The 18,638-nt window shown below is 37.4% G+C and overlaps 1 protein-coding gene and 2 pseudogenes across 1 annotated transcript in view; 2 read left to right on the top strand and 1 right to left on the bottom strand.

The window, feature by feature from the left end:
• Positions 1–17,414, bottom strand: part of LOC142852251 (ubiquitin carboxyl-terminal hydrolase CYLD-like) — an 81,969-nt gene extending 64,555 nt beyond the window's left edge. Inside the window, exons 1-7 of the mRNA XM_075976840.1 lie at positions 17,281–17,414; positions 15,061–15,713; positions 13,651–13,935; positions 11,381–11,486; positions 4,935–5,033; positions 2,234–2,350; positions 1,149–1,247 (exon numbers count right to left, since the gene is read on the bottom strand). Of these exons, the coding sequence (XP_075832955.1) occupies positions 1,149–1,247; positions 2,234–2,350; positions 4,935–5,033; positions 11,381–11,486; positions 13,651–13,935; positions 15,061–15,564 (1,210 nt within the window). The 5' untranslated portion in view covers positions 15,565–15,713; positions 17,281–17,414. The remainder of the gene's footprint in view (positions 1–1,148; positions 1,248–2,233; positions 2,351–4,934; positions 5,034–11,380; positions 11,487–13,650; positions 13,936–15,060; positions 15,714–17,280) is intronic.
• Positions 177–948, top strand: LOC142852690 (small ribosomal subunit protein eS7-like; annotated as a pseudogene).
• Positions 3,959–4,730, top strand: LOC142852689 (small ribosomal subunit protein eS7-like; annotated as a pseudogene).
• Positions 17,415–18,638: the final 1,224 nt, after the last annotated feature.

The following is an 18,638-nucleotide window of genomic DNA, read 5'->3' as shown; positions in this document are numbered from 1 at the left end:
GTTGACTTTGATCCCAAAATTACAAAAGAAATAATTTATTTTTTTTACATTTACAATATAAACATCTTAGAATTTTATTAACACAATTTTTTGCACTTTGTAGTTTAGGAGGATGGACCTCCGAGGCTCTGTGCCCTCGTTAGGGATGTGGTGGAATATTCGGCCTGTGCCTGTCAATGGCGGACAATGTAGTCCACGACCCATATGACCAGTGGTACTTTCCTCCTTTCAGGAGAAGGCCAGCATCAGCTCAAGCAACAAGACTAGGAAGCCTGATGACAAGAAGACATGACTTCGAGTCTAGCATCTCTCATGCACTGCTTGAGCTGGAGATGAACTCAGATCTCAAGGCACAGCTTGGAAACTTAGTATCACCCACCACAGCCAAGGAAGCTGGTGATGGTCAGAAAGCAATCCTTATTTTAGCACCAGTTTCTCAGCAGAAATCTTTCCAGAAAATCCAAGTCTGGCTGGTTCATGAATTAGAGAAAAAGTTTAGTGGCAACCATGCAGTCTTCACTGCTCAAAGAAAATTCTGCCCAAGCCAACTCAGAAAAGCTGTACAAAAAAATAAGCAAAAGCACCCAACAGCTGCACCCTGGCAGCTGTACATGACACCATCCTCGGGGACTTGTTCTTCCCAAGTGAAACTGTGGATACTCCGTGTGAATGCATGGCAGTCAGCTCCTAAAGGTTCATTTAGACAAAGCTCAGTAGAACAAGCAGAACACAGGTCGAAACTTTTTCTGGTGTGTATTAGAAGCTCCCTCCCTCCCTCTCTCTCTCCCCCTCTAGGGTTTTTTGCTGGAACTTGCTCTGTCAACCAGGCTGGCCTCAAACACAGAGATCCACCTGCCTTTGCCTCCTGAGAGCTGGGATTGAAGGCATGTAACACCGCCAGCTGTTCTCTCTCTTATCCAAATAAAAAGCTCCCTCCACCGCTCATAGGCTGGCCATTTCGGTGGTTTCTTTACTACATCCTCACTTAAAATCATGTACATAAAATTTTAGTTTACATAAAGTGTAGGAACAAATTATATGTATACATATATATACATATATATATATACACACACAATAACATATAGCTTATTTAACATCTTGGAGAATCATATTATCATGTAAACTATCAAGAATGGCCTCCATACTTGTAACCTTCGGTTCATTATGACTAGATGAAGCGTTGTCACCAACACCTCTTGACATAAAGGCAAGTTCCGGAGGCATCCTTTCCGGTGTCATGCTCTCTGAAATAGTAAACATACTTTTTAACTATATATGGAAGAAACATAGTTTAGCATAAAAAACAAAGAGATCCTTTCCAACAAAAAAAGCACAATCTTTATAGTCTTACAGATTCTCTTTAAAGACTCCACAGTACTGAAAGGTAATTCCTCAGGTGAAAAAAATCAACACTGTACTTAAAAATATAATTTCTGTAAGAAAATATAATCATCAGTTATCAAAATGCTTTAATTTTTGAAAAGTTAGTCAGATGCAGTCGATTTTATTTGAAGTTTTAAAAAGCTTTAAAAAAAACCTTATTCATAATTTTTGTTCCATTTTCCAGATCAGCATGCCCAGCATAACCCTACACATTACAGCGTTTTACACTCAAGCGTTTATGGAGTGCGCCAAGATAAACATGGACAATCTGTTTACTGTAAAAACCGGAGCCTTTACATGCCCACGTGCCTGGACAACCTCTAACCAATGTGCTGCACTAAACTGACTTGATAAAACTTTCTCAGCCACCCAAGTATGCTGGATCAGTGTATTTCACAGAACACAGCTTGATAAAAACCTGGGTAGGAGACAAATCAGAGTTAGGAATGCACTCACTACTAAGTATGTTTCCACCTTTCAACATAACATGCATTAAGAATAACAAATATGTATACAAACAAATGCAAACAGGAAAAGCAGAGAATTACACACAAATCAATAATGCAAGTTCTAGGACAGCAAGGACTTTTTATACAGAGAAACTCTGTCTCGGGAAAAAAAAACAAAGCAAAACAAAACCCAGACTACTAACATATTTCAAATGTATCCTCAACCCTAATAACAGTGTAGATCAAACTATGTTTAATATTTTAGTTCAGCAATATTGTCATATGAGCTATGATCTATTCACTGTTTCCAAACTTAACAAATATTGATGAAAAAGTCATTTCCCCTTACACATTAAACAGAGGGTACCATTATAAAGAGGACTAAAATTATAGATTACCTTCATCAATATACCATGAATTTTTGGATTTGGATGGTTGTTTTGAGTCAACAGATGACGCACGTAAGGTATGAAATAATCCAGAACTGCTTATACTTCCAGGGTCTGAGGTAGATCCTATGGAACAAGAAAAGTTCCTTTTTAAAAAGCCAATATGTTATAAAAAGAACTTTTATAAATAAATTAACATGTGTATGGTATAACAACTGCTCACACAACTAATATACATATACATAATATTGTATTGGCTTTGGCTTTAAAAGTTTGGTAATTAGTCAACACAGAAGAGAGTAGGAGTTATAAAATTAATATAAAAGTTAGCCGTTTATATTAAAGCTCTAAGAAACCATTCTGGTGGTCAGTGGTGACAAGAGCCTTTAATCCCAGCACTTAGTAGAGGCAGGCACATCTGAGTTTGAGGCCATCCTGGTCTATTGAGCAAGTTCCAGGACACTACAGACTATCTAAAGAAATCTGGACAAAAAAAAAATCATTCCATGTAGTCTATTTTTCAATGTCACCTCTACTTTGATGACATTACTGGCTCACGAGTTTCACCTCTATCATTCATACCATATAACAGTGGTTTTCCACCTTCCTAATTCTGCCACCCTTTAATACAATACCTCAAACTGTGGCAAACCCCAACCAGAAAATTATTTTCATTGTTACTTTATAACTGCAATTTTACCACCTTTATGAATTGTAATATAAATATCTTTCTTTTCCAATGGTCTTAAACGACCCCAATAAAAGGGTCATTCAAACCCCAAAGGGGTCACGATCCACAGGATGAAACCCCGTTGCAGTCAACAAAAGAACATCCAGCAGTGTTATAGAGCCTAGACATACACAAAGTTCTTTCACCAAGGACTGTGAAGTGCATTCTATGATGGTCACATGATGTGGGATTCCCCTCCGCATGCTGTGAATACCATTGGTTAATAAAGAAATTGGTTTGGCCTGATAGAGTTGAACAGAGCTAGGTGGGGAAAACTGAATGCTGGGAGGAAGAAGGGCAGAGTCAGTGAGAAGCCATATAGCCCCACAGGAGATGCCAGAACTTTACCTGGTAAGCCACAGCCTCGTGGCAATACACAGATTAATGGAGATGGGTTAATTTAAGATGAGTTAGCCAGAAATATGCTTAAGCTATTGGCCAAACCGTATTGCAAATAATAGGGTTTCTGTGTGATTATTTTGGGGCTGAGCAGCTGGGAACAAGCAAGAGGTCTCATAAAAAAAGTCACACACAAAAACAAACTGCCGAATGATGCACTTCTCAGAACTCATCCCAGTAATAAGTGGCTCATCATTATAATTTCCCTTCATAAACTTCAAATGTGATCATACAAGCTGATGAACAATTTAAGTTAAAAAACATTCAGGTTTTGGGTGCATATATGGCTCAGGAGTAGAGTCTTATATTAGTTTGTGTAAGATGCCAGACTTGATGCAAGCACCAAAAAAGAAATAAAAATAAAAAAGTAATCTCAGTGTCTGGAACAATACCTGAGTAAAAAAGTACTTACCTAGCTTATAAGGTTCTGTTGACTTTGATCCCAAAATTACAAAAGAAATAATTTATTTTTTTTACATTTACAATATAAACATCTTAGAATTTTATTAACACAATTTTTTGCACTTTGTAGTTTAGGAGGATGGACCTCCGAGGCTCTGTGCCCTCGTTAGGGATGTGGTGGAATATTCGGCCTGTGCCTGTCAATGGCGGACAATGTAGTCCACGACCCATATGACCAGTGGTACTTTCCTCCTTTCAGGAGAAGGCCAGCATCAGCTCAAGCAACAAGACTAGGAAGCCTGATGACAAGAAGACATGACTTCGAGTCTAGCATCTCTCATGCACTGCTTGAGCTGGAGATGAACTCAGATCTCAAGGCACAGCTTGGAAACTTAGTATCACCCACCACAGCCAAGGAAGCTGGTGATGGTCAGAAAGCAATCCTTATTTTAGCACCAGTTTCTCAGCAGAAATCTTTCCAGAAAATCCAAGTCTGGCTGGTTCATGAATTAGAGAAAAAGTTTAGTGGCAACCATGCAGTCTTCACTGCTCAAAGAAAATTCTGCCCAAGCCAACTCAGAAAAGCTGTACAAAAAAATAAGCAAAAGCACCCAACAGCTGCACCCTGGCAGCTGTACATGACACCATCCTCGGGGACTTGTTCTTCCCAAGTGAAACTGTGGATACTCCGTGTGAATGCATGGCAGTCAGCTCCTAAAGGTTCATTTAGACAAAGCTCAGTAGAACAAGCAGAACACAGGTCGAAACTTTTTCTGGTGTGTATTAGAAGCTCCCTCCCTCCCTCTCTCTCTCCCCCTCTAGGGTTTTTTGCTGGAACTTGCTCTGTCAACCAGGCTGGCCTCAAACACAGAGATCCACCTGCCTTTGCCTCCTGAGAGCTGGGATTGAAGGCATGTAACACCGCCAGCTGTTCTCTCTCTTATCCAAATAAAAAGCTCCCTCCACCGCTCATAGGCTGGCCATTTCGGTGGTTTCTTTACTACATCCTCACTTAAAATCATGTACATAAAATTTTAGTTTACATAAAGTGTAGGAACAAATTATATGTATACATATATATACATATATATATATATATACACACACAATAACATATAGCTTATTTAACATCTTGGAGAATCATATTATCATGTAAACTATCAAGAATGGCCTCCATACTTGTAACCTTCGGTTCATTATGACTAGATAAAGCGTTGTCACCAACACCTCTTGACATAAAGGCAAGTTCCGGAGGCATCCTTTCCGGTGTCATGCTCTCTGAAATAGTAAACATACTTTTTAACTATATATGGAAGAAACATAGTTTAGCATAAAAAACAAAGAAATCCTTTCCAACAAAAAAAGCACAATCTTTATAGTCTTACAGATTCTCTTTAAAGACTCCACAGTACTGAAAGGTAATTCCTCAGGTGAAAAAATCAACACTGTACTTAAAAATATAATTTCTGTAAGAAAATATAATTATCAGTTATTAAAATGCTTTAATTTTTGAAAAGTTAGTCAGATGCAGTCGATTTTATTTGAAGTTTTAAAAAGCTTTAAAGAAAACCTTATTCATAATTTTTGTTATATGGCTCAGGAGTAGAATCCCATATTAGTTTGTGTAAAATGCCAGATTTGATGCAAGCACCAAAAAATAAAAATAAAAAAGTAATCTCAGTGTCTGGAACAATACCTGAGTAAAAAAGTACTTACCTAGCTTATAGGGTTCTGTTGACTTTGTTCCCAAAATTACAAAAGAAATGATTTATTTTTTTTTTAGACTCAGCTGGTGGTGGTGTTTCATACCTACTCCCCACTCTCTACAGGCTGGGATTTTGTCTGGACTGAAGCTGCACAGCTCGTGAACACATCATCACAATTCCTGTAAGATTATATATACAACTGCCCTGCTGCATCCAGAAAATTCTGTTTTCTTGAAGTTGACCTCTACCTCTGCCTCTTAAGAACTTTCTGCCCTCTCTCCTGCAAAGTCCCTGAGCCTTGGTGGGAGGAGTGCAAATGTACGTGCCCACTTAAGGCTGCAGACTCCACAGTCTCTTATTCTTGCACCTGAACCAGTTGAAGGTCTATGTGTTGACATCTTCTGCAGGAAGAAGCTTTTCTTAGGGTTGAGATGTACTGGTCTATGGCTATATTATCAATTATATCAATTATATTGCTACAAAACTCTTACCTTTTTAAAAGGTTATAAACTATGAAGACATGCAACACAAACAAAAAACTGATCGGGAAGGATACAAAAAGAAATTATGAGTTTGGGATCAGCCTCAGGAGGAAAGGGTCCCACTAAATGACTTCCTTTTCAAATTTCTGTGGATGTGCACATACTGTGTAGTCTGAGTTGTTGTTGATAGTTGCATTATACTCTTAAGCTTCACAGCGACAGACACAGCTCAATGCATTACTTTGATACTCAAAGAAATGCATACTTTGGGAGTGTCACAAATTGGCATACTTCATTACAACTTTACAAACCTGGATGTGCTGTCCCAGCAGCTTTGATCCTGTGGACCATCAGAAACAGCAGTGCAAAGAGGGGCACTTTTACAGCAGGTGAAGCAAAGGTTTACAGATACCAACAGGAAGAAATATTTCACTGGGGAGAATTCTTCCCAAATCTCACCAACTGTTCAGCTGCTCCAAAAACAATCTTTGCTACGTGCTAGAAATTTTAATTCTGTCCCACAAATGGATGTAATTGGGCAAGAAAAAATAAATAAACTAAGGAACTAAAGGAGACACTGTCACGCTTTTTCCCCTCAAGAAAAGAATGTTAATGATACATAATATAGATGAAGGCTTATTCAAATATACCAAATTAATTTTCATTTAAGTAATTTTACTTTTTAAAAGTCTATTTGCAAGTTTTATTTTGTTGGCAACTACGTGTAATTTATGTGTATAAAAGCAGTATCGTTCTTAATTATATACTATTCAAGGTTTATGAATATCAATAGCTATGAAAGAGAAAAAGCATTCTCTTCCTTTCTTACAACTGCTCTAAACCAGCAATAACATCAATGACAAGCAGGAATCTTGAAGATCTTGACAACGGACTCCCAAGTCATGAATCTCATGTTTTGTTTTGTTTTTGGTTATTTTAATTCTATACCAGTGTTGAAATAGAAGATAATTTAAATGTTTTTATGGTGGGTACTGCTAAAAAAATTTCCTTGTAAGGTTACAGTTCAATTCCAAAACAGTTTTACTTTTCTTTTTTCTATTTATTATGTGCTACTGCAGAATCTAAGACAATTTACAGTTCAAACAAATTTAGAGTTGCAATATAAACATATATTAGTCATATACATACATATATAAAGAAAGAAAGCTGGGAACACATCAATCTTTAATTTACAGAAGACTGAAAACACACAATCAACTCTGCATCCCTGAGCTTCACAGCTCAGGAATCTTATTCCTTCTTTTTTTAATATTTTATTTATTTATTATGTATAAATATTCTGTCTGTGTGTCTGCCTGTAGGCCAGAAGAGAGCATCAGATCTCATTTCAGATGGTTGTGAGCCACCATGTGGTTGTTGGGAATTGAACTCAGGACCTTTAGAACAGTAGGCAGTGCTCTTAATCACTGAGCCATCTCTCCAGCCCCTCTTCTTCCTTCTTGAATGGTTATACTAACAATGATATTCCCAATCCCAAAACATACTTCATTCAGCTATAAAATGTAAAACCCAAGACAATGCAATTAAGATAGCTAAAAATTGACAATTACATTCACACAAAAAATTTCGCAGGTTGGGCTGGAGAGATGGCTCAGCAGTTAAGAGCACATACTGCTCTTCCAAAGGTCCTGAGTTCAATTCCCAGCAACCACATGGTGGCTCACAACCATCTGTAATGAGGTCTGGTGCCCTCTTCTGGCCTGCAGGAATACACACAGACAGAATATTGTATACATAATAAAGTAAATAAATGTTTAAAAAAATTGTCGCAGGTTTTCAGGTTTCAAAAGCACCATTGGACAGTTCCCTGGAAAAAAAATCCTTTAAAAAATGCCCAAATATACTTGTTTGCTAACTAAAGTGGAGTTTGTGGGATATTGTGAAATCAGTGAGACATGACTATAGAGAAGCAGTTTACTCTGAATTGGCTCCTGTGGAAAAAAAAACTCATAAATAAAAGAAAGAATTACAAGGGCTTCTTCCCAGCCATTCAGCAAGTTAGCATTATAAAGTCAGCATAACTCTCCAACTTTTAGAACAGGCCTTCTTAATTCAGCTCCCAAATAATTTCTTGTGTGTGCTGCTCAAATGTCTCCTGCAGAGGTCTGTGGGAGCACACGAATGTGACAGGACAGCTCCCCATCCTCTTTCCCCCTTGTTTGACCATTCTCCAGCCTCATCACCATCTTACTGGCCACAGATTCTGTTCATTTCCTATCTATCTCAACTTATTAAATGAACGTTCTACATAGGAATTACTTTATTTTAAAAATTTTTAGTTAATTTATCACTCTGTGTGTGTGTCCTCACATGCACCCATGTGCCACAGCATGCATGCATATATCAGATGACAATCTGCAGGAGTTATTGTCTCCTCCTACCCCGTGAGTTCCAGGAATCAGTCTTGAGGGCAAGTGCCCTTACCCCTGAGCCATCTTGCTACCCCTAATCATTACTTTTGTTCAGTGCGGAGACTGGAACTTACAGCTTCATTGAAGTATGCTAACCATGGAGCTACAGTCTCAACCCCAAGAATGCTTATGTGCTTTGCCTCCTAAATATCCACATCTAAAGAAGTCTACGTGAGGGCCTTCTACTATCTGAATGAATGGTGCTTTTACACTGCTGTATTTTAAACAATAAGCACTCGTTGTAACATTAAACAAAAGAATTTTAGTTCACAAACATCCCAAACTGTGCTGTCTACAAAGCATGGATGAAAAGTAAACACAACTACATAAAATAAGGACACATATGTTTTCCCTGAATATAAACCATTTGTTTCCAAAAAGTAAGAAAGGGAATTAGGAGTGGGAGACCCAGGAGGAGTTGGGGGGTATTATAATCAAAATACATTATATGCATGTATGAAAATTTTCAATAACAAATATATCTTAAAAGAAATCAAAAGTAAAGTATGTCAGACTTTTTCAGAGTAGATCTGTCATATGAACCTCATGCCTCCTGCTACAAAACTAAAAGCTGCGTGGGAAGCATTTTCAAATTGTAGAACAATTTATGACTTGACACCAACAGGCAGACAGGAAGGGTAGAATGCAGGTTAGGAGCCTTCAGTTTCCATTTCTATGAAATAAGGAATTCAGGGCCTAAAATAAGCTATAAAAATAAATTCAAAAGCATTTTGTTGTCAACATTACCAATAATGGGAAAACACTAGAAGAAAAAGTACAGTGTGTTGCTCACTTATAATTCTTGTTACAGTAAAATCATCTTTTATAGAAGCAGAAATGAAAGACATCTCCATCTCCATGAAAATAATATCCCCTAGTATGTGACACTAAGAAATACAGGTTTTTATGCAGCTGTTCACAATGCAAGAGTACTCGTAGGATATGAGATTTGTTGGGGACTAAAGAGAACACAGGTTCATAATCAGATGAGTTTTGGACTTTGGTTCTGCCACTCACTTTCATCATAGATAATTTAAGTCTGATTTGAGCCCCAAGTTTTTTATTTTGTTTTGCTTTTGTTGCGTTTGCTGTTTATTCTGCTTTATATATTTTTAATATTTATTTATTTATTTTATGTATGTGAGTGTTCTATCTGCATGTATGACTTTGTGCCAAAAGAGGGCATCAGATCCCCCTACAGATGGCTGTAAGTTACCATGAGAATTGGACTTAGGACCTCTGGAAAAGCAGTCAGTGTCATAACTACTGAGCAATCTCTCCAACCTCCCTGTTTTGTATTTTTAATCAGATATATATATATATACCTATCTTATAAATCTGTTCAGGACATAGAGATAGCATAAACCATCTCATTCCAAGCCTGGCACATCCCTGGTTATGGCTTGTGGACATCCCTATTTCTGAATTCCTCTATTGGCTTCAATGCACTACCCTATCACTGGGAATTCTAACAGCAGTGGCTGGTGTTACTACCATTGTCAATCACCTCATAGCAGCCAAAGAAGATACTTTATTTGAGGCAAAACAAAAGGTTCTTAAGTTTGGGGGGGGGTTGTTTTTTGTTTTTCATTTTTGGGTGGTGTTTTTATTTTCATTTATTTTTTAAGTTCAGGGGCTGTGCTGTAGCTCAAAGGTTAAGTGTTTTACCACTGTACCAATTATAACAATGTAAAACACTCTGTGTTACATACCCAGCAGTGTGTGTGTGTGTGTGCGCGCGCGCGCGCGCGCAAGTGCCTTTACCCACTGAGCCATCTTGTTGGCCCTAATTATTATTTTGTAATAAATAATATATGTAGTAAAATACTAAGAATAACAGATATAATAAAACTATGTAATAGTTTCTGACTACAGTTATGAAGCATGATCATAATACCATCTTAAAACAAAAAGAACTTGGAGGGGGAGAATGATGAAACAGTTGTCCCGATGAGGTTGCACTTCAGGGTCAGGAAGAAACCTCATGTCAGGGAAATTAGAGAATTCACAAGGATGGTCCCAGCGAAGACTCCTAGCAATAGTAGAGAGGGTCCCTGAACTGGACATCTATTATATTCAGATTGATGACTACCTTAATTGTCATTAGAGCATCTTCATCCAGTAACTGATGGAAACAGAGGCAGAGAACCATACCCAAGCACTGGGCCAAACTCCAAGTATCCTGTTGAAGAAAGGGAGTAACCCACAGAAACAACTAACCTGGGCTCATAGGAGCTCAAGACTCTGGACCTAAAGTGAAGGATCCTGCATGGACTGACCTAAACCCTCTTCATATGTGTGGCAGTTGTGTAGCTTGATCTACTTGTGGGACTCCTAACACTGGGATCCTTAACTCTAAAGCTAAGTTTTGGGAACCTATTCATCATATTGGGTTGCCTTGCCCAGTCTTAATAGAAAGGGAGGAGCTTAGTCCTACCTCAACTGGATATGTCATCCTTTAATACCCATGGCAGGCCTGCCCCTCTCTGAACAGAAACAAAGGGGAAGCAACCAGGGCCAGGGGCGGGGGAGGGAACAAGAGGAGAGGAGGGAGGGAAAACTGAGATCAGGATGTAAAATAAATAAAAAAATAATTAAAAACAACAAAAAAGGAACTTCAGCCATTATTTAATAAGAATCCTGAATCCTCTGTGGAGTTTAGATGAGATAAACAATTTTTTTAAAGCTTCTACCTTCATCTCTTACTCCAAGAGACAGCATTTTTTGTATTTTTGAACCTTCCAATTACAAGACAGGATTTCTTTCTCTATTAGAATGTCTAGGAGAAGACAATGTAAGAGACAATGTATAAACTTCACTATACTTACATACTTTTAGAAATAACCTTTATTGCCTTGGTTCAGGAGAAAAGAAAGGTTAGTCTATATAACGACAATTCTACAATATAAAGCCAACTTCAAAAGATCCATCTTTAGTATATATTTGCATTCTCATAACAAAATACATGTTAGAAACTATCTTCTGAATACATAAAGGAGACATACCTGGAATGATATCATTGATGTGCAGAAGAATTGTACTTTCAACACTTGCAAGGCTACAAAGTTGTACTCCATCAAACCTTCCATCCCAGTTGCCAATAGGGTTATCCTTGAAATGCCAAAAAAGTAAACCTTTATATACCTTTGTCAATCAATATAAATGTGAACACCAACATTTCTTTCGAAAGTATTACCTAAGATATCTTTCATAGAAAAATGTTAACTATTTTGCCCAAAAGAAAGGCTATATTAGAAATATCTGCAAAAGTAACAACATTTTACAATAAAAATAATAAGAATCAACTTACAGCAAACACACAAAATAATGAATCAAAAGCATTTTTCATACTTTAGTCTGCAGTAATAACACCAGCTGAGGTTTAAAGAGACATTGTCTGCAAAAGAAAACTTACTAGGATTGCATTATTTTACCCAGAAACCTACCCTTAAAGTTAATCACACATCTGCATCCCCTGGGCACTTTGCTCACTGTATTACTGTGTGTCTTTTTATAAACAGAAGAGCAGTTACTTCAGAATTCTCTTGTTATCTGTGGGTATACAAGACTTTCCTCAAAAAATGGGGAAAGTCTTGATTTTCTAAGTTATTCTCTACTATGTCACCAGCCACAGGAGTTATTCGTGAGGCACAAGCAGATGGCCATGAAACAACTGCCCTGAGAATGAGTGTGGAATGCTAGCGTGTCTCTGGAAACAGACAGCCATGAGAAAAGTTGGGATCGACGAACTTTCTTATCAAGAAGTCTAACCGGACTGTTTGGAACTGATGCTCACATAAATCAAACAATGGACAGAACTTGTGTGGAGCTGGCAGGCAAGTCTCAAGACAGCCTGCCTGGGCTAAATAAGATGACCTCCTAGGTCACCATTAAGAAGGGAGAGGACCCAAACAGTTCCTGTAACATCTAAAGCCTGGCCCAAGAAACCTATAGCAAGGGGAGACTAAGTCCAAAAACTAATGGCCTTCTTTCTCCAACATTCTCTCTACCCAGTCTACAACTCCTCTGAAACACTAGACTCTCATTTAGAGAATTCTTGTTCTTAATTATTAAAGATTCTGAGAGACCCACGGGTCTTACTCTGGCTCTAATTTCACATAGCGAGAGTCTGGCAAATTCTTATTTTGTACCTAACTAATGAGCCATCTTACACAATTTCTAAGTACAAGGCAACACTGGAACATTCATACCCAACCATCTCTGTAGAGCATTTATGAATAAATAAAAATGATTATTAAAAATATTCACTGTGTGAGTCTGCTGCTCATAATCCTCTCCCAACACACCCTGGTAAGAACAATTATGAAGGAATCTCCTTTATCCATAATGAACTTTTGCCTATACTTTCAGTCTAAGATAAAAATGTTCTCAACTTCTTTCTCCTCATTCTCTTAGGGCCACGTTAATTCACTATGTGCACTGGAAGGCATCCATTGTTAGCGAGTATGGTTATTCAGTAATAAAATGAGTGACACAAACAAAAGGAGTCATATTATACCATATGACCTCACTTCTGAGGTACCTACAGCAGGCAAACACCCAGTCTGTAGTTACCAGGCATGGGCAAAGTGGGCAGAATTTATTTAATAGAAACAGAGCACAGCACAGGATGATGGAAAAGTTCTGTAGACAGACAGTGGAGAGGCCATGATTAGAATATGCCAAATGATTTGAACTGTTAGTGTAACCATGGTTACACTGGAACCTTTCTTATACACAGTTTGCCGCAATAAGAAAACAGTTTTTAGACGGTGAAAATCCTGTGGGAATACTCTGTCAACTCAAAAAGCAGTATGGTTCTTTTCCTGAGTATTTTCTATTAATAACATTCTACATTCATTATTATGAGAAAATTAATTAAACTTTAGCAAATATACAAAAAAGTATCAAAAGTATTTTTAAATTAAAGGAAAACACAGTATCATACAATATATTTGGACTTAGCAGAGAAATGTCAGTTTGTTTTATTGTTTTGGTTTGGTTTTTGTTTTTGTCTACTGGTCAGTTAAAATAAGCAGAATTTAAAGACTGAGAGTATTATCCCAGTTTATTAAAACACGAAAAAATGTGGGAAACGTATTGTTTCTGCTCATATTCCTACTGTAATGTTCCTGTACCAAAGACAAACTGGAATATCTTCTTTAAAATACTGTAAATTAGTCCATTTGAAGAATACAAAGTGTTCAGTTTATTCCTAAATTGATAATAAAATTAATATATATATTCACAATAATAAAACTCAAAAAATCCTTACCATGTCCACACCAACAAAATATCCTAGATTCTCTATTTCTGGCAAAACATCACAGAATATTACTGTTCCAGATTCTATACTTTCTCCGACCTTCAGAGATACTCTGGAGTTTATTTCGAAAGGGGAAGGTTCAGCCACCATCATATCCCCCAGGGCTGCAAAATCACTTCCCAAGCCGTTGTCATCATTGTCTATGGGCTCCAGCTTGTCCAATGCCACAAACACGCCACAATCTTCATCACATTGATCTATATCATCAGTGAAACCTTGGCCACGACGCTCTTCCTAGTTTTCAAAGTTTTTTAAAAAAGAGATATAAAAAAGATTATCCATTAAAGGGATTTGAGGAAATTACTTTGGAAAAACTCTAAATTATATCCATAATATGAAATATGACTAGCAGCTGCTGTTGGGTTTAGGGTGTTTAAAGAATAAAGAAGCTGTATCTGATGATCAAACTAACTCATAATTTCAGATCATAATTCTTTTGAGAAAGAGTGAGGATTAAATTTACAACATACTTCTACCACGACTTTTGTCATGAACAGGCATTCAACTTTAACCAAACAGCAGCATCAGCTCCATTTACTGAGAACAAACTGTAACCATCTACAGCCATCCACCATACAACTACTATAAGTCATGTGTGCTCTAAGCACGTCACAGATGAGGAACACGTTAGGAGAACTTGATGTAGGTTAAGTAGCTGGCAACCCTGCTAATACATACCATAGCTGGCAGTCACAGCCTAATTATTTCACTGCTTGAAAAGCCAAATCAAGAAGCACCTAAAGCACAACCTCTCTCTACTCCTGAGAGTGTCCAAATGTGAACCAATAGTCAGTTTGGAATATAGAATTCTTAGCTATGTTGCCACGGCACATAAGTTCCAAGGCAGTTTATACATTCCGGGATAAGCATGAGCAAACTGAAATTGCTGCAACACACTTCAAAAATTTTACCTCTAAACTGTAATACTTAGTAGCATACACTAAGAACTGGGAATCTTGTGGGCACTATCACAAGATAGTTGACAATTTTTTAAGTGTTTATAATTACAATTGGCCATGTTAACTTTTAATATGGGAAGCTTAAAATCTTCTAAGATATGACGTCCAGAATAATGACTTGTAAGTTTCTACCGTAAGAGATAATTTTTTAAAGTTTTCAAGAATTGTCTTTATATTCTCTCAATTTATCATTAAATAAATTTGGGGGCTGAACTATAGCTCAGAGGCAGAGGGTCCTGAGGTCCATCCTGAGAACTGTACTAAAAACAAACAAACATAAAACACAAATCTTATAAAGGGGAAAATATGTGCTCGTGGTCTCTCGCTCACGTGCACACTCGCTTTCTCATACGCTCTCTCTCTCTCTCCTTCTCTCTCTCAAATGGCCTAGCAAACTTACCAGCAATTCTACTCCAAAGAAAATCCCCGACACTGTCCTGTCCGCTAATAACGGTCCTCTGAAGCGCACAACTCCTGGAAATTTCTCTTCCCCAGATCGCAGCTGTACTTTCACAGGGCTGCCCACATCTACCTGGAGGCCTTTAGTTAGTCGAATTCTGTTTCTAAATAGGCTGAGCCTCTCCTCACAGTTGGTAATTGCCAACAGTAACTCTGTAAATTTCTCAGTGATTTCTACAACATCCTTTTCATCAACAAATAGAACTGCGTGCGGTTGCTCTAAGATTTTTAATCCAATCTGATTTTTCTTGCCTTTTGCAGAAGGAACTCTTGAATGCCCCACAGAACGGTCTTGGATGTACTGTCCTATACTTCCTTTGGGTACTTTTAGGAGTTTCTGTGTCTGTTTGTCTGTTACACTGCATTCTTGAAGAAGCAGATAAAAAATCCGTTCTTCCCAGTAAGGTGAAGTAACCTTCTCTTGGCTCCATAGGCCTGAACTCATTGTGACAGTAACTTCAGAACATCAACTCACAAAAAGGAGCCACTAGCAAATCTGTCATAAAATCCCCAAAAATGAAGTTACTGGAAGTCCCAAAGCAAGTTGTTAACAACCTGGTGTCTATGCTGTAAAAAGACAGCAATTCAAAGTGCCTGGCAAACAAGCAAAACAAACTTTAGACTCTACTCAATACAATCTTAAAATAAAACTAAAGATGTTTTAAAATATCATTTGACTATATAAATATCTCAATGAGCTAAATGACCCATATGACTTGTGTCCACTGTAACTGCATTTTTAAAGAACTCCAGCTACAAGGCATCCTTAAAAACAGTAACAACTTTTCCAAAATTATAAAATTAGATAGAATCCAACAAAAACTATAAGATTACCCTAATATACAGACTCTGAGACTTTTTTAAACTTTACAAAGTAGCATTTCTGTCTAACATGAATGAATAAGATACAATATTTGAGAAAATGCACATAATCTTATAAATTAAAAAGGCTATTTCTAAACATGTAACTTAGAAAGTAACACATTACAGTATCGAATATCTTTTCTAACTTAAAAATACGACAATATTACATTCTGAAACTTTATCCACAATTCATTTATCTATATGCTTCATTCTGGTAATGGAACATTATCTCCTCAATTTTATTTTTATTTACATATATGTGTTGTATCTCTGTGACTGTATGGCACATGTGTGTACTCCCAGAGGCCAAAAGGGGGCTGTTAGATCCTCTTCAACTGGAGTTATAGGCAGTTGTGAGCCACCCACCATGGGTGAAGAGAACTGAATTCAGGTCCTCTGGAAGAGCAGTACACACTTTTAACTGCTGACCAATCTCTTTAGCCCCTCAATTTCATTTTCATATAACTTTGGTGCTTAGACAAGGAGATATTAACTATACTAATTATAACTACTATTTAATTTCTTACAATCACAAGCATTAAATATAATCTTGAGTATATATACATATATACACATATATATGTTAGGAAATGATTTGTAGCATCAAAAGTTGGACAATGGAATAATGACATATGACTCTATTACATTGCTCTAAGATATTTAGTCCAATCTGATTTTGATGTTTATGTCTATAAATTATACTGAATTATAGATGCTTTTATCTATAAATTGTGGGCTTTATACCACAATTTTAATTATGTATAAAGGGTTGAACACACAAGTGATTATTTTCCAGCTCTAACATGCATTTAAAACTGTTAGAAAAATAATTTTACAATTTGTAGCCTCGTTTTTAAAGACAACTTTAACTAATGACTTAAAACAACATAACCTCAAGTGCTGTAAATGACATGCCCATTGTCAACACCAGGCTAAATGGAGAAAAGTTTGAAGCTATCCCACTAAATCAGGAGCAAGGCAAAGTTGTCCACTCTTGTTACACACAAATACCACAGTTCATATGTAAAGGTACAAGGACAACAGAGGGATTGGTTCTCTCTGTCCACCATGTAAGCTCCAGGAATCGAATTCAGGTCATCAGGCTTGGCAGCAAGCACCTTTACCGGCTACGCCACTTTTCCAGTCAAATATATCCTCTTTCATAAGCCAATTTAGAAATATAAGTTAAAAGAAAATTAGCTTTATAAGGGAGATATCCTGCTTGACTAAATAATGCTACCCCTGGAAGTCATGGTTATTAAACGAAAATCCCACCCAGTGCCAGATGTAGGAATACCTCCTTAGGAATTGTTAGGCAGGGAGCTTCCAAATGCCCCCAAGACAGTCCAGACTCTTGCCAGTCCTCTTGGTTGCCCACCAGAACTAGATGATGAGATTCTGTTACTTAAGACACCACATTCCTTAGCTGTAAGATACAGAGAAACCAAGAAACGAAGCTAGAGCTGGGATGGACACGTCCTCCTTTGGCTAGCTTTCACAGTGCTGAAGGGTGCTAACTAAGCAGGCTGCGTAGGCAGAGTGGGACATCAGTGGTCTTGGCCAGCTGGGAATCCTATGGACTACAATACTAACCAAGCAGGCAAGACTGTGATGGACTCAGTCAACCATGCTCTATTGAGTGTGAGGCCTGCTCTGGTAGAGGGAATCCATGCCAGGTACTATAAACCAGTTCAGAAACCCATGGCATAGAGGCTAACTGCCAAAGAAAAATTTTAAAAACTCAATTCCATTCCTTAAAATTAAGGACTTATTTAATTATCTCAATGAAAAGAATGGTTTCCATGTATCTCTGCCATAAGAATATAGCTACTTGATTCCCAAATACAGTTCATGTTTGTTTCATCCTTCTTTGGAGACAGAGAAATTCTTCTCCAGCCCTGTGCTTATAGGCAGAAATTAATAACATTATACTATGTAAGCATTTTATTCTTGTAATTCAAATCAAATAAACTTAAAACTAAAGCATCAAACTGTATTATTTGACTCAATGATTAAGCAACCTGGCAATTCAACACACAGTAACAGTTCTCTTAGAAAACACTTTTAGGTGATGAAGTGTCCCATCACGGTAACATTTTCACAAGTCTGTCCCTCTGTAAGCCCAAATGAGAGACACAAATCACCCGAGACAGGCTAAAGTCAGCACTCCTCCAATCCACCATCACTTAAAGCCTCTGTGCGATATTTGGTAAAGATGGATGAAGGCCATGGCAGCTTGAGCAGCTCCTCTTTCTGCTTCCTTTTGTAATGTGTCTTTAACTCCACTTGAGGGCACTGTCTACGTCAACAGAAATGGAATCAATCTAGAGCTGGCACTTACATAACACACCTGTGGACACCTCAATCTTAGCCCCACATAAACAAAATCCCTCAAAAAAAGCACCAAAGAAGCTATACAACCCTTTAATGTGGCTGTGTGCCTCTGAGGAACCAAGATAAAGTGTTTGGTCTTTTGTTGTTGTTTTGTTTTGTTTTGTTTGACTAAAATGCTATTAATATGTCAGCATTTTTCAAGAAAGGAAATTACTTTTTTCTCAATCGCTAAGAATCATTAGGAATATAAATTATTATTAGTGAGCCTCAAAATATATGTCTGTTTATTATTTGATTAAAAAGCTTTCCATCCTAGCCTCT

This window comes from Microtus pennsylvanicus, chromosome 6, assembly GCF_037038515.1.
Source record: "Microtus pennsylvanicus isolate mMicPen1 chromosome 6, mMicPen1.hap1, whole genome shotgun sequence".
NCBI lineage: Eukaryota > Metazoa > Chordata > Mammalia > Rodentia > Cricetidae > Microtus > Microtus pennsylvanicus.
Note: the sequence above shows the minus strand (reverse complement) of the source record. Positions and strands in the feature narration are given on the sequence as shown.